The following is a 16,593-nucleotide window of genomic DNA, read 5'->3' on the forward strand; positions in this document are numbered from 1 at the left end:
GAATTCTCCCTCCCATCCTGGGTCTCAGAGACGGTGCTGAGGCGTCCCCTAGGGAGGGCCGTGAGGTGGGAAGGAGAGGACCCCACTTTTATCTCCGCATCTGAGATGTTTGTGACAGAATAGGTCCCAGACAGCCTCGGGGGGCTCCTCTTTGCTTTCCCACTTGATGACTCTGTTTCAACAAGATGGGGACCACGAGGGTCCCCTGTGCAGAGGACGTCTGCAGCTTGTGATGCTACCGGAAGACAGACCACCTGTCCACCATTGGCGGTGGTCCCAGGATTTCTCTGCTGGTGGGTTGGGAGTTGTCTGTGAGGGTTACTTTATTACGTGTGCCCTTTCATACCTTCCAAGTCCACGACAGCTCCTATAACCTGCGTTCCATCTTACGCAGTCTCATTTCCTCTGAAATTAGAAAAACCTCAGAAAAGCTTATCTTTTCCTTTTTATTTGTGGCTCTCATACCCAGGACTCTATATTCACTTTGAGACTTCAATAATTTAAGTCACCTCTCAAAATATCACTTAGTAGTAACATAACAACAATGAGAAGACTTGTTAGCATTCTCTTTTATTCTTATTTCCTTGAATTGTTCCCAAATTATTACTGGTCAAAATAATAGTAATAATAATTATTATTATTTAGTGCCAGGCACTGTGCTAGATGCACTGGAGGACACAATGAGCTCTCAACGTGTTTCATGGTGTCTGCTGCCTTATCAGCTCAGGATTATTCCAGATCCTATGTTTGTTTCATGACAAGGACATATCATCTCATGTCTCCTGGGTCTGAAAGACAGAGTCAGATAAATGTGCCTATTCTTACGGGTTGATCTTCGAGTTGTAGGTTATATGATATTAGGGAGAGAATGCGGAAAATGCCTATTTTATAGGCTTAACAGAAGATTTAAAAACCTGTGATTTTTAAAGGTGATTACAAAGCCATGCCTTACCATTAACCATGTACCATATGGTCTATATGATTTTACCATATAAAATCAAGTTATAGCTATTTCTCACCAAGAAAAATGGATACATTTCTGAAAAACAGGCCATAAGGCAGAATTTTTCAGGGTTGGGATTTTTTTTCCCCCCTGAAAAGGTCCCAGAATGCAGTTTACCCACAGACCATGGGCAAAAGTTCCTTGTCCTATTAACATCATTGATTGTATCACCTAGGGAAAAAAGTATGGTGTCTTTAGAAAAAAATTCTGTCCTGGCTTAAAAAAAAAGTACGATATATACACAAAATATGAGTTTAGCAAGATGAATCCTCAATGGATTCAATTCATGTTGAGGAGCAACTGGGCATAATGATGAAAAACGAAGGGTTTGAAGCCAGGTTGCCTGGGAGATCCTAGGTCTTCCATTTACTGGGCAAATCACTTAAGCTCCTTTTGCTTCGGTTCTTTCATCTGTAAAATGGGAATGATAATTATGGTAGCAACCCTATAGGATTGTTATAAGGAATAAATGAATTAATGCATTTAAAGTATTTAGAACAATGACAGGAGACAAAGTACTCGATAATTATTCATTATTTGTATTAATTATTTTTCTCTTTATCCTTATTCATTATTTTTAAATTTATTTTACTCGACTTTATTTCTTAGAGCAGTATTAGGTTCACAGCAGTATTAAGGGGCAGGTGCAGAGATTTCCCTCATACCCCTGCCCCTACACGGGCACAGACTCCCCTCTTACCGACATCCCCCACCAGAGGGGTACATCTGTTACAGTCTTTGATCCTACACTGACACACGATTATCACCCAAAGTCCATAGCTTACATTTAGATTCACTGTTGATGTTGTGTATCTGTGGGTCTTAACGAGTATATAAGGACATGTAGCCACCATTGCAGTATCATCCAAAATAATTTCACTGTCCTAAAAATCCTCTGTGTTCCACCTATTTATTCCTCCTTCTCTCCAATCCCTGGCAACCACTGATATTTTTACTGTCTTCATAGTTTTGCTTCTTCCAGAGTTTCATATTGTTGAAATCATACCTAATCAGTTTTATAAATTTACTGGAGGTGCTTTATAAATGCCAAATATATTATTTTATCTACATGTCCCCCCATAAGTTAAAATGTGAAATCCATGGCCCACATGCCATGAATTAGTACCTGCCCAGTTTGAGGAACCAAATAGTTTCCCCTTCTCCTGAGACATCAGGACCATTGCCACCCCCCGGCAGCGTCCCAGACACTCTGACCTAAAAACTCAGAGTTAATGTGTAGCCCAAAAGTTGTCGAGTAGTAACTAATAATAAGTAAAGCTCGGACAAAGAGCAGTCAGCGGGCTTCAAAAGGCATTTCGTCCCATAGTTTAGAAATGTTAGTGATGAATCAATATTCCCATTGCTTTTTAGAAGGAAAACAACCAGCTGGATTTTCAAAGATGTTTCTTTACTTCCTGCTATGATCTCTTGAGTAAAAGTTAGGGACTTGTGTCTGCCCCTGGGCCCTCTGTCTGCCTGGTGCGTTAGCCTGTCAAAATGGCAGACCTGGGCCGGGGAGAACCAGCCAGGCACTAGAGGGCGCTCCGAGCAGGTGCTTCCTCATTCAGCGGTGGCGGCTGGGGCAGGTTGGGGATCTTTGGGTGCTCACGGACAGCTGCTGCGATGGTGCTCAGTCCAGAGGACTGAGAAGCTTAATTTCTGGAAAGAGCAGTACATCTGTTAGCAGGGCTGACAGTCTCTCAGACATCCCGCTGATGTTCAACTGTCCAAATGTTAGAAACACACAGATCATGGCACACTTGAGTGATTGGGTACCTTTGTCAAAAATAACTCAGTAATTGATCTTCAGTGCATGAGAGAAGAGCAATCAGTGATATAGGGAGTAAACTGGATTTCAAGAGATTGGGATGATTTAGGTATGTTACTGAGTTACCTTTTTCCTAATTAAACATTTTTCCATTCACCACCTGCTTAATCACTTTAAAATTGCTATTATTTTCATATGTTTTAATTCCCCAGTGTTCATTTCAAAATTTATTTACCCTTCCATTTAACCAACCCCAGCTTTTGTTTTGCTAAGGCTTATTTAAATATTCTAGTCCTCAAAATTCTTTTATCCACCCTAGTCTCAATTCTCATTCCTTCATTCAACAATGATCATAAACCAGGAGTGACATTAAGAGATCTGTGTCTGGGACTCGGAAGCAGCTTGCACCCCCTTAGTGAGTAATGCATCTCCTCTGTCTGGCATACTCTTCTCATTCTTCCGCCTCCCCCACTTTTTAAAAAAGATTTGATTTAATTTAATTTAATTTTTTAGACAGAGGGGAGAGGAGGGAGAAAGAGAGGGAGAGAAACATCGATGTGTGGTTGCCTCTTGTGCGTCCCCTACTGGGGACCTGGCTTGCAACCCAGGCATGTGCCCTGACTGGGAATTGAACCAGTGACCCTTTGGTTCTCAGACTGGTGCTCAATCCACTGAGCCACACCAGCGAGGGCTCATTCCCCTTTTTAGCCCGGTAAACTATTCTTTATTTTGGAAGCTTTAGAAAATTTACTAAACCAGTATTGCCTGTGTGTCCTCTGCAGTCATAGTAGACCTTAAAGCAGACCTGTAAAGTGTCAATAATAAACAATATGGTGGCCACAGGGTCTTCCTGCAAAGTCAGCTAAAGGATTTCTCCATCTGGAAGCCTTCCTTCCCCTGCCCACCCCACCTACCCTGCCCTAGGCACCAGCTGGCTCACACGCACTGGATTGTGAACTCTTGTCAAATCCTTGAAGTCAGGATTGGCACTCCCTTCCCCTAACACCTAAAGGGGATGCAGTCTATATCGAATGAATGGATAGCCCTGAAAGAGCTAAATTCTTCTTCTCTGGTGCACATTGGCTAACATTTATTCTGTTAGAATTAAGTAATTGCCTATGGAAAACCAATTTGTTCAGTCACCGAAGAGTTCATTTTGTAGCTCACCCAACCAGTGGCAATTGGGGATGGTCACGCTGTCTAGCATGGACACTTTGCAGGTGTGCTCTGAGGTTTTCTACGAAAGTGGAGGGCAGGTAACACTGGCTCAGAATACTTTCTAAGTCTGTCATTATTGACTGTGTGGAAATTTGGGATCTTAACCATAAGCGCTTCAGTTAGAAGTAGTATGAAATGATTTTCCTCCAGGGGAGAATCCTGGATAGGTTTCTTTCTTTTTTTTCTTTTTAAATTACAGTTGACATACAACCTTACATTAGACAACCCATAATTAGACATTTATATAATTTATGAAGTGATCACCCTGATAAATCTAGTACCCATCTCACACCATACATAGTTTTTACAATATTATTGAGTATATTTCCTATGCTGTACTTTACATCCCCATGACTGTTCTGTAACTACCTTTTGTACTTCTAAATCCCTCACTTTTTTCACCCTGCCCCCAATCCCTCTCCCATCTGGCAACCATCAAAATGTTCTCTGTATCTATGAGTTTCTTTCTGTTCTGCTTGTTCATTTATTTTGGTTTTTAGATTCCACATATAAATGAAATCAGCTGGCATTTGTCTTTCCCTGTCTGACGTATTTCACTTAGCATAATACCCTGTAGGTCTGTCCACTCATGTTGTTGCAGATGGCAAGATTTCATTCTTTTTCATGGCTGAATCATATTCCATTGTATATATGTACCACTTCTTTATCCATTCATCTACTGGTGGACACTTAGGTTGCTTCACATATATTGGCTATTGTAAATAGTGCTGCAGTAAACATATGGATGTATAGGGTTCTTAAGTTCTGTCTTTCCTGCTTACCTATTGCCTGGTTTCCAAAGATCAGACTTGCCCCAGTCAGCTGGAATACTTCGCTAGCCTCTGTTGTCTTGCTCTTTCCAACACCTAGTAGAGAGGAGGGTTGGGGAAGAGCCACACTTCGTAGTTCCCTAAGTTCTCTCCTTGAGTCAAGCTGCCAGGGTTTCTTGACCTCAGCAATAGGGACATTTTGAGCTGTATAGTTCTTTGTTACGGGGACCATCCCTGTGACATTGCAGGGTACTTAGTAGCATCCCTGGCCTCTGCACACTAGATGCGGGTAGTGTAACAACCAAGTGTGACAATCAAAAAGATCCCCCTACATTGCCAAGTGTTTCCTGGCTGGGGAGGGAGGTCAAAATTGCCTCTGGCTGAGAACCAATGAATTAGGCCATTGGAAGCTCATATATTCGTACCACAAAATGTTAGGCCCTCCAACACTCACATTTACGGAATTGTGCTTTAATGTTATATTGTTGCTATTTACCAAAATTGCAACAGGAGAAAAAGAAATATATAATACTGGCTTCTCATTTTTTTGGTAAAATAAATATTGAGGATATTAATTTTCTTTCAGTAAATGCTTTTTCAAACTTTTTATTTTAAGAAATGAAATCTCTGTTTCATGGTAAATGTTTTCTCTTGGTGAATTATGCACTTAGTATGGTCTCCTATCCAATATCCTGGCTTCCTGGACAGTCAAACCCCAAACCACAAGTTTGCCCATTTCTTTAGCTCATTTATCTCATTGCCTGGTTTCTTTCTATGCCTATTTTATTTAAATATGTAAATTGTGTATCCTTACATCTTTTCTTGGTGGGATATAGGCTGGAAATGCATCTCAATATTGTAAGATATAATTTAGCAATATTCACTGAGCCATCATTAAATATTATTACTCCTTAACACTCGTTTTAATGTACCCATTTTTGGTTCTGTAAGATAAATTTTATATCAAAGACTTTATCTTTTGCTTTCCCTTCATTCTAACTACTGGCCTTTGAAACAAATCAACTTGCCCCAGCTAGAAAGAACCATTTGTCTTACTGTGCCCTTCTTACCACACAGACATTCTTTTCTTTCTTATTTGTATTCCACCTCATTTTTTTCCTCATCTGAGTGAAGCAGTTGAAGTATTTGAGGGTGATGACCTGGTGTAAGTGTGTGTTGGGGGCTGGGAAAGGGGCGGGGACCATAATGAGAACAGAGGGCAGGATAAAATAATTGCTTTCAAATATATGATATCTAAGAAAGGAATGAAATATAATATTTGTAGCTCCAGGGGCCCAGAGAGAGGAAGGGAAAGGAAAGAAGAACTTTCTACTAGGTAAACATGCAGCTGTGGAGGGGTCCACCTCAGCAGGTGGTGAGCCCAGACGACTTGTATTATGATGGATTGAATAACCTCACTGCCTTAATTTTTTTCAAGTAAAAAGAGTAATACTTGTTCAATGTGGAATATTTGGAGCATGTAGAAAAGAAGAAAAAACTGACTAAAATCACCTGCGATTTAATTAACCAGAGCTAACTTCCGTGAACAAGGTAGATCCAGTCTGATTTTTTTCCAACGCACTTTTTTCGAAAATTAAAACCATGTTTATTAAAACATAGCTACTTAACCTGATTGACAATATATTCAACACCACCGTTTATTAAGGTGATGGGATTAAGCAATAGAAATTGATAGCCATAGAGATGCGGATGGCAGCACGCGGAGCAGTCACTAATGTTGAGGTGACGCAGTATGGGGCCAGCTGAGTGCTTGGGACAGTGCGGGGCGGGGCTAGAGTGCGTGGGTTTCCAGCCACAGAAACTGGCGTGCAATGGGATTGAATGTCAACAGTCACTGAAAAATAAAAATACAATTAAATTGAATTTTAAAAAACCATTTATTGAAAATTGTTGAGGCTATTTATATAATGAAATATTATGCAGCAATAAAAAAGAATGAAATCTTGCCATCTGCAACAACACAGATGGATCTAAACAGTATTATTGTAAGTGAAATAAGTCAGGCAGAGAAAGACAAATACAGTATGGTTCCACTTATATGTGAAATCTAAGAACAGATAAACAAACAAACAAACAAAACAAAACAGAACAGGCCCTAGAAATAGAGACCAAGGGTATGGTTATCAGAAAGAAGGGCGGAGAGGATGGGTGAAAATGGGAATATAGTTAATAAGGTTGTGATAAGTCTACAAGGTGACGGATGATTGGTAGAATTAGAGGGATGATTGTATTGTAAAATATAAAAATGTCAGATCATTATATTGTACACCTGAAACTGATGTAACCAATATAAGATAGTACACAAACTACAATTAAATTTAAAAGTAAATTAAAAACACCATTTATTAAGAATTGTTAAGGATATAACATTGTGTGTTTTAATTGGGGATTTCTTTTATGATTTCAGGCTTTCGATGTTCTTTCCGGTCCCAAGATTGGGGACTATTTTCCTAGATTTTCTTGTAGTTTGGCAATGATTTTATTGTTACATTTATCCCTTTAGCCCATTGAGGCTAAATGTTTAAAATAAAGCATGAGATGAAGATCTAATCTTAATATATTCTAGTCACAGTTAATTGTCTAAATTCATATCTTTGGAATCATAAGTTACTTGGCTCTCTCTGCTTGTAGTATCACAACAAACTGTTCTCAGATGTGTATAAAGACAGCTGGGTTGAAGGAACAGAGTCACTCTAATGTAAGATTAAAAGTGTGACAAGGTCTGCAATAGTCAAAGAAATTTCTAGGCACGGTGATCCAGGCAGAGCAGGTCAGAGACACAAGAGGGGACATTGGCTATTTGATCTTTACTTAAACAACAATTGCTATATATAAATAATACATAAAAATGTCCATCAAGACATACATTTAAAGGGACAAAGAATATATGTATATTAAATAATTAATAAATGTCACGCCTGGTCATAGGATTAAGGATTATTTTTATTTTTTTATTTTTATTCTTCTGTTCCATAAGTTCTAAAGTTTTCATATGTACTACATTTCATAATTATCTAAATAGACACACACACACACACACACACACACACAATGTTTCAGGGAGAGCAAAAGAGGGAAAAAGAAATCGCAAAAAGAACCCAGACCTTGAAGGTGGAGGTGGGTGTCCCTAAATTGATAGCTTGAGTGCTAGCTGTCCTGGGTCATTTGTTTTTAGAGGCCACAGAACTGCCACTTTCCTCCTCTGCCCAAGAGCTCGGCCCCAGAACGGAGCCTCCCAGAGCACAGGCCTGGAGTCTTTTCTAGAAATGAGACTTTTCTAGGCATCAAGTGTTTTGACTCTCCTAACTTTCTCCCTCCCAGGGGTTCCTGCACGTGGCAGGGGAGGGGCTTCTGGGCCAACGCTGGGCACTGGGCGACCAGCTCTGCTGGCTCTGTGCTCCGGCCATCAGCCTCTCCATGGCTTCTCTCTCTCTAGGCGCTTTTTCAAGGACATGCCCCACAACGCACTTGACAAAAAGTCCAACTTCGAGGTCCTGGAGTAAGTCCCCAAACTGGCCCCTGCCTCTCCCCCATTCCTGCTGCCCTGCTTTTCCTGCCCACCCGCTACTCCCCTCATCCCCAGACCAGAGCCTGGCAGGCCCCCTCACCTTTCCCTGATTGGCCAGAAGTCCTGGGTTGGGGGAGAAGGGGTATCAAATGATGCTTTTCTTCTCCTTCTTTCAGGAAGGACGTAGGGCTTGATCTGTTTTTCCCAAAGCAGATGCAGGAGAACTTAAAGGTCAGTGGTGGGCAAGGGACCCAGAAAGACCCTCTCTGTGCTGGTCCCCAGGACTAGAACTAAAGGTATTGGGTTGGGGAATACACAGGGATGCACCCAGGATGTCTGTGTCATCTTGGGCCATATGGACATAAGACCATAAAATGCATCCAGTGGGTCCTTTCCGTGGCTGGGGATCGGGAAACCTGGCTCTAATTCCACATCAGAGGCCAATTAGCTGTGTGCCCTGAGCACTAGCCTTGCTGCCTGCCTTCCAGGGTGATGGTGAGCCTCCCCTGAGACAGCAGGTGTGTGCTCTAGGTAAGAGATCGCCACTGCTCTCCTGGCAGGGGCCTGGGGACCGTCCTACAGCAGCAGGCAGGCTCTCGGTGAGACCCTAAGGGAAAGAATCAGAGCTTGGAGGGGCCCGCTCACCACTGCCTGTCTCCCCCCAGCCCAAGCAGTTCCGGAAGATGATCCAGCAGACATTCCAGCAGTACGCCTCGCTCAGCGAGGAGGAGTGCGTCATGAAGTTCTTCAACACCCTCGCCGGGTTTGCCAACATCGACCAGGAGACCTATCGCTGTGAACTCATTGTAATTCTCTCCTCGAGCTAAATTCTGGACCTCTTGGGAAAGGGAGCCAGGGAGCCATCAAGGAGGGGTTGGGAAGGGGCTTTGTTTGCTTGTACTGACCTGCCCTAAAATGCAACCTACGTTAATCTACTTGCCTTGGGAAAGGAACTGAAATCTTGGCCCCAGCTCTGGGAGGTGGGCAGGGTTTTGGGAGGGGAATAATCTGTGTGACAGGAGTTTAAGTGGAAGGAGCTAGAGGGCCCAGGAGACAGTAGCCTGTGTCTAGCTTAGTGGGCTTCTTTCAAATTTCTGAAACAGGGGGAGGGCAGGGCTTGGGCAACCATTCCTTCCTTTTATTCCAGCAAGGATGGAACATTACTGTGGACCTGGTCATTGGCCCTAAAGGCATCCGCCAGCTGACAAGTCAAGATGCAAAGGTAGAGAGAGATTGGGGGCAGGGCCCACCCAGCCCTAGGCTGAGCTGCCTTCCCTCTCTGCTGCCTCCTTCCCTGTCCTGCCCGATCTGTCCTCCCCACCCCATCGGTGTGCGCAGCTGCAGCGAGCCCTTGGCACACCAGCATGGGGCTGGTGGCTCCTTATTCCATTCTGATTGTACCCTGCACAGAGGCTGGGTGTGAGGGGGCAGGGAGGACTTGGGAGTGTGGGGCAGAGGGAGGGACACTACTACTGGCTCTTCTGGCTCAGATACAAGTTGTTCTTCCAATGGCAAGATGGGCCATCACTCCCCTGGGAGTCAGAAGACCTGGGTCCAGTCCCGGCTCTCCCACCAACTTGGCATATGACTTTGGGCAAGTCCTGGCTTTCTCATCTATAAAGTCAAGGGCTCAGACTAGATGGTCCTTCCAGCCTTAATAGTCCTTGATCATTTCTTCATCCCCCCGAGAGATTCCCAAATTCCATTTTTTCCTTGTGCTCCCCCCATACTGACCAGTTTGCATGGCTTGATCCCAAGAGTGGGGTGGTCTGAAGGGCCCTCCCTTCCTTTCCCACAGCCCACCTGCCTAGCCGAGTTCAAGCAGATCAAGTCCATCAGGTGCCTCCTGCTGGAGGATGGCCAGGTGGTGCTACAGCTGGGCATCGAGGGCGCCCCCCAGGTGAGCATCCTTGGGAACTTGGAAGTTCTGAAACAAAGGGATACATCTGCAAGCTGGGTGTTTTGCATAGGTGATCAGAAAGCCAGGGATTCTCTGACCTCTGAGATCTTGTTAAAAAAATAAAAACAAAACTGAACCCAGTTACCAGACAAGGTACCAGGATGATGATACATTATAAGGAAGATAGCTCAGGATCAAAGCAGTTTTAAAAAGTATTTAAAAAAAAGGTTGGGGAGCTTTTCTGGGGATGGGTAAGGGTGGGCGGAGTAAAGGTGACCAGAAATCGGGTGCTAGTCAGTGGTCTAACTGAACAAGTGAACGATGACTCAGAATTAATTAAGACCTCAAGGACCCAGGGTTTTGTGTGGGTACGAGAATCAGAGACACCTCAGACTGAAGTCTGCTTTCATTCATCTATACCCTGCCCCACTCCCTTCCACTTCCCTTTTCTCTTTCTGCTCTTTAGTATTTTGTACCTACCAGACACTGAGAGACTAAAACAAAGTCATACTGGAACTGGCCTTCTTAGAGTTTAAGGCAGTCAGTTGGGAAGGGTGACAAGAGCGCCCCCTGGTGGCTATGGGGAATGCAAGCCCAGCCCGAGGACAGGCGCGGATGGATCCTGGCTGGGGGTGGATGGCAGGAGTATGCAATTTCTTCTCTTTTCCTGTCGGGTAGACTCCAGCCAAGGCTCTGGGGTCTCATGCTTGGCTGGTCTCTTCTCTGCAGTCCTTGTCCATCAAAACCTCCTCTCTGGCAGAGGCCGAGAACATGGCTGACCTCATAGACGGTTACTGCCGGCTGCAGGGGGAGCACAAATCCTCTCTCATCATTCATCCCAAGAAAGGTGCGTTTCCACGTACAGGCAAACTGGCCCAGTGGGCATCTGGTGGCACAGCTGAGCCAAGCTGCCTCCCCTACCCCTGAGAGAGCAGGCGAAGCTTTCACATATTGGTCAGCAATATGTGAAAGAAGTGCCTCTGATAGCGGGTAGAGGTGCTCACCCAGCCCACAGGATGTTCTCTATGGTCCCATCCTGGGTCCCAAGCTACAGGCCCCGGTGCCACTGGTCAGTGGTGGCCTGGAGGCCAACTTCTGGAGGAAAGGTCGTGGCAGCCCCAGGAAGATCAAAGCTATTGCTAGAACCTGGCTGGTTTCTCTGCTTTGGAATGGGACCAGGAAGCAAGGGTCCGGGCTGGAGGAAGCCTAATAATTTCTTCTACAAAGAGGATTCCAATTCAGGACAAAGGCCCCCAATTTCCACTCAGACATTCAGAGAACACAGAATGGTGGGGAAGGGTCTCCCTCCGGCTGGGCCGTAGGAGCTGTGAGGTCCGCCGTTCGTCAGGACCCTGTGTCCCCAGCTCCATCTCCTTTTCTCCCTCCCCTCTTCCCAGATGGTGAGAAGCGGAACAGTCTGCCCCAGATCCCTGAGCTGTGAGTACAACCAGACGGCTGGGAACGGGCACTGCCCTCAGCCTGTCTCCCTGGGAGAAGGCAGAACAAACAGCGAGCCTCCAGCCCCATCCTGGTCCCTGGGGGAGTACGCAGGAACCCAGCATTTCACCAGCGGCGGTTTTTTTTGCCCGTAAATTTCTCCCAGTAAACTCTTGCAGGGATAGGCCTATATTCTAATGCCACCTAGCATTTAATCCTAGGGAATATTGCTGTTGTCCCTTCCCTCCTGCCCCCTGGCAGCCTGGGCCGTGCTCCCAGCTTATTGTCATCAGGGTGCAGACACTGTGTAGCGGTCCCTCCAGGTGGGGCCATGGGACAGGGTGGGCCGAGGCTGCCCTCGGGGAGCATTACCGGGCTCTGGGCTAACCGGGCTCCGGCCCTCTCGCCTCCTCCCACAGACACCTGGAGGCTCAGCGGCCCCACCTTTCAGAAAGCTGCAGCATAGGTAAGCCTGCCCACCTGCTTGCTGTCCCTTGCCTGTGCCCAGAGCCTCTCTTCTGCTTGCTCCTGTGACATTGTCAAGGTGTCCCTCAAAATTACACAAAAACCAACTTCCCCTAGGACGTCTCAATGGTGGCTTAAAATGTCCATCAATCACAATAGCGAACATGTTTTGAATAGTTAGTATGTGGCAGCATGTCTGTCTTAGTTCAGGCTGCCATAACAAGACACCACAGACTGGGAGTCTTACACAACAGGCACTTATTTCTCACAGGTCTTGAGGCTGAGAGGCTAAGAGCCAGGTCTCGCATGGTCTGATCCTGGGTGAGCATGCTCTTCCTGGTTTGCACACAGCCACCTTCTCTGTGTCCTTCCATGGTGGACAGATGGAGAGCTCTGGTCTCTTCTTCTTCTTTTATTTTTTTTTTTAAGATTTTATTTATTTATTTATTTTTGGAGAGAGGAGAAGGGTGAGAGAAAGAGAAGGAGAGAAACATCAATGTGTGGTTGTCTCTCACGCGCCCCCGATGGGGGGCCTGGCCCACAACCCAGGCGTGTGCTCTGACTGGGAATTGAACCAGTGACATTTTGGTTCACAGGCCGGCACTCCATTCACTGAGCCACGACAGCCAGGGCTCTTTCTCTTCTTATATGTCACTATTCCCATCATGGGAGCTCCCCCGTCATGACCTTGTCTAAACCTAATCACCCCCTAAGACCCCACCCCCAAATACCATCACCTGGGGGTCAGGGCGTCAACATACGAACTGGGCAGGGGACATCACAAACATTCAATCTGTGGTAGCATTAAATACATTACAGATATTATTTTATTTGATCTTTAGGACATTCCCTAGAAACATTCGTTTTACAGAGAAAGAAACTGAGACGAAGGGAGACTAGCCAACGTGCCCTAAATAAGGCGGACGGGCAGCAGCGAGCAGGGGCTCCCACCAGGCACCCTGGGCTCTGTGGCCCCTTGGAACCTGCGTCCAAGCCCCGGTTCTCGCCTGGCTCCTCCCAGTGATGTCAGCCTTGGTTCCACTGGCCTGACGTGGGGGGTCACACACCTGGGTCACACACCTTGGAGGGCGTCTTGCCCACGGATGCTCTTTTCCTGTCATTGCAGAGTCAGACATCTACGTCGAGATTCCTGACGAGACTCTGCGGAGGCCTGGAGGTAGATTCTTGACCCACCATGTTGGCCACAGCCAGGGCCCTGCGCAGGGACATTGCAGGGACACATGTGACACCACAGGGGGACTTTCTTTTATTGTCCTCTCCCATGTGTGATTCAGACAGGGACAACCTGAGCGAGACACCTTTGATTTGAAAGCCGAGATCATTCTTTCATCCCCACACTATTGCCCTTTCACCTGCCTGTGGTCGGGTGGGGACCCTGAGAGTGTGGACACGGGACCGGCTTTCAGAGGGAACGGGGTGGGGGCTCTTCCCTGGGTCTGAGACAACTTAACATTCTAGGGCCCCTTTCCCAGCCCAGCCCCTGGTCCTTGGCTGAGGTGTTGCCGGGGGTCTGGGCACGCCTAAGAAGAAGGGGAGCAGAACCTGGCATTACAGCTTGTGGACACTCAAAATCCCGAGGTGTCAGCCGGTTTCTGAACGTGGGGACTCTGCTCTCTCTATGCGCACAGGCCTGCAGTATGGCATCACTCGGGAAGATGTGGTTCTGAATCGAATTCTTGGGGAAGGCTTTTTTGGGGAGGTCTACGAAGGTGTCTACACGAATCATGTGAGTTCTGGCTCTGCCCTGACACCCCCTTCCACTTTGTGAGGGTGAGGGAGGAGCGCGAACCTTCCAGGGCTGGAGGCGGCAGCCACGCTGTGTGAGTCTTCATGCACTAAGCATTTGCAGTATCTGTGAAATACCCAGGAAGTGATGGAAACAAGAGTCATCTCCAAGGATAGCGATGCCAGGGATCAAAATAGAGGCAGCACCAGGAGAGGGGCGACTGACCCTTGGTGGGAGAATACAAGTGGGGAGGCGTGATAACATGCAGTTCTGAGGAAAGGAAGGGCGGATCTGAGGCCGGAGTTAGTGTGGGGGCCACCGGTGGGGTGGGACATTGTTCGTGGCTGTGCTTCCATCAGGCCTGGGGAAAAGGCAGAGCGGAAGGAAAGGGGCAGGAAACATGTGAACACTAACAATACGGAGAGAAAGACACCTGGAGGCCGTGCCCGATGATGGCCTTACACATGTTCCACATGCGCCTGCTCACCTTGGGCAGATCCTCGGCCCCTCAGCCTGCGTGTCCTCATCTGCACGGCCGGGACTCGAGTTACCGGACCTTGAAAGTCCTTTCCAGTCCTTACGCACCCTGATCAAGAAGAAAGAGAGTAGGGAGGAGAGGAAAGGTGGAGAAGAGAGGAGAAGGGGGAGGAGGAAGAAAGGGCAAGCATGTGCTCTGCAGAGACCTAGAGGCCAGATGTCACTGGCCTTCCCTTGGCTGGCGGTGAAGCCTGTGGGAAGATGACAATGACACCGGGAAGGGACACTTTCTTTTGGGCACTGGGTTGGACCGAGGGGCTCTGAATTCACTGTCATTGCAGAAAGGAGAGAAAATCAATGTAGCGGTGAAGACTTGCAAGAAAGACTGTACTCAGGACAACAAAGAGAAGTTCATGAGTGAGGCAGGTAGGTGTCCCCTGAGGAGGGACACAGCCCCCGAGAGCTGGAGAAGACCCCGAGGCGACACAGATCTCCAACACGAGAGAGGGGCCCGGAATTCGGGAAGGGGGTTGTGTGAGCAGTGCTGGGGCCCACGCGGGAGGAGGGGTGTCACTCCATTTCTGCCGGTTGGGACAGCAAGGCATGTTTCTCCCAGTGGACCTTAGAGCCGCTCCGGCCCGTCCCTCTCACCCCTACTTTCAGTGATCATGAAGAAACTGGACCACCCGCACATTGTGAAGCTGATAGGCATCATCGAAGAGGAGCCCACCTGGATCATAATGGAACTATACACCTACGGGGAGGTGAGTGGGAGGTCGCAACAGGGAGCCCGGTGACTCTGGGAGCTGGCTCTGCCACAGCTGAGCAGGGTGGCATGTGCTTGAAGGAGGGGCCCTTAACACCCAGCTTCCTGCCTTCTGTATTCAGCTGAAACAACCCAGAGACCATTTGTAGACGAAATCGCTGGAACCTCTTGCAGCCTGGGTTAGCCCTCCCCTCCACTCCCCGCCCCCACCCATTGGCCTGGCTCCCTGGCTCAGGCCGAGGCCATGCCCTGGTCTTGATGGCACCTTCCCCTTTCCGGCAGCTGGGCCACTACCTGGAGAGAAACAAGAACTCCCTGAAGGTGCTCACTCTCGTCCTGTACACGCTGCAGATTTGTAAGGCCATGGCCTACCTGGAGAGCATCAACTGTGTCCACAGGTGCGGCTGGGGTGGAGGCCGGGCCCCTCGATCTGACCCTGCAGAGCTTGGGGTAAAGCGGGGCCTTGGTGTCACACAGACCAGTACCAAAACCCCAGCTTCGGTGCTGTCTAATGTGACAACTTGAGCACTTTCTGTGAACCTGTTTCCTCATCTGCTAAGTAGAAATCGGAATATGTACCTCACAGGATCATTATTAAGGGTGAATCTAAAGTCCTAGGTGTCTGATTGTAACTCGGTGCATTCTAGTTCGCTTCCCTGTGGGTTCCAGGAAATCACTTCCCACTTGCTCTCCTCCCTTGAGCTCATTCGGTGCCATAGAACCTGGTCAGGAGGGACTGAGCGAGGGCCGCGCTGGGAAGATCCTGGGGTTGGGCCTGTCCAGCCAGAGCGGCTGGCACTGCCCCATGGCTCCAGGCTACCAAGTCCAAACCTCCCTCTGTCTGTGCAGCCAGCCCCTCCTCCTCCTGGCTTTGCTCCCACTCCCTTAAAGGACGTCCCTACCAGAGGGGACATGATCCCCTACGGGAAACAGAGGGGGTACCCTCAGAGCCCTAAGGTGTACGGGTGAATTCTTCAACCCAGCACCACGGATGTCAGCCATGTGGCCGTGTGAAGGATATGCAAAACAAGCTTGGGGGATATAAACATTTATTCATTCATTCATTGACTCACTCATTCAACAAATATTATGGAACCCTCACCCTGTACCTCCAGGTACTATCCTAGGCTCTGGGGTAAAGTCATAACCAAAACAGAGAAAAATCCGTTTCTTGTGGAGTGTCCCTTCTAGCATGAGGCTGAAGTGAGACCGGTGAAGATGGTGGGATAAGGGACTGTTTCCTTTGTGTGCGTGACATCTTTTCAATAATGAAGACACGTGGCAGGGAGGGAGCTTGCCTGTGAGAAGCAAGCGGACAGGCCAGTTGGGGTTGGAAGTGACGCAGGGACATGGGGTGAACTCTGTCCGCGAGCGCTGCCTGTGAGGGTGAGCGCCCAGCCCTGGGCTTAGGCTGCCTGCTTTCCTACCAGTGACCGGCTGGGCCCGCCCCTCCTCTGAGCCAGGGGCGCGGGGGTCTCTTCGAGCTGCCGCTGCTCTGAGCCGTGCACAGCCC

General features: G+C 47.5%; 1 protein-coding gene across 1 annotated transcript in view; it reads left to right on the plus strand.

Annotated features, from left to right (window-relative positions):
- Positions 1–16,593, plus strand: part of PTK2B (protein tyrosine kinase 2 beta) — a 58,330-nt gene that overhangs the window by 24,158 nt on the left and 17,579 nt on the right. The window contains exons 6-18 of the mRNA XM_054576001.1: positions 8,217–8,279; positions 8,465–8,519; positions 8,954–9,094; positions 9,436–9,510; positions 10,087–10,188; positions 10,918–11,035; positions 11,586–11,625; positions 12,045–12,091; positions 13,217–13,267; positions 13,740–13,837; positions 14,656–14,740; positions 14,978–15,078; positions 15,363–15,478. Coding sequence (XP_054431976.1) covers positions 8,217–8,279; positions 8,465–8,519; positions 8,954–9,094; positions 9,436–9,510; positions 10,087–10,188; positions 10,918–11,035; positions 11,586–11,625; positions 12,045–12,091; positions 13,217–13,267; positions 13,740–13,837; positions 14,656–14,740; positions 14,978–15,078; positions 15,363–15,478 — 1,092 coding nt within the window. The remainder of the gene's footprint in view (positions 1–8,216; positions 8,280–8,464; positions 8,520–8,953; positions 9,095–9,435; positions 9,511–10,086; positions 10,189–10,917; positions 11,036–11,585; positions 11,626–12,044; positions 12,092–13,216; positions 13,268–13,739; positions 13,838–14,655; positions 14,741–14,977; positions 15,079–15,362; positions 15,479–16,593) is intronic.

The sequence above is a fragment of the Pteronotus mesoamericanus genome, unplaced genomic scaffold (assembly GCF_021234165.1).
Source record: "Pteronotus mesoamericanus isolate MK-2021 breed Mesoamerican mustached bat unplaced genomic scaffold, CSHL_Meso_final contig_32, whole genome shotgun sequence".
Lineage (NCBI taxonomy): Eukaryota > Metazoa > Chordata > Mammalia > Chiroptera > Mormoopidae > Pteronotus > Pteronotus mesoamericanus.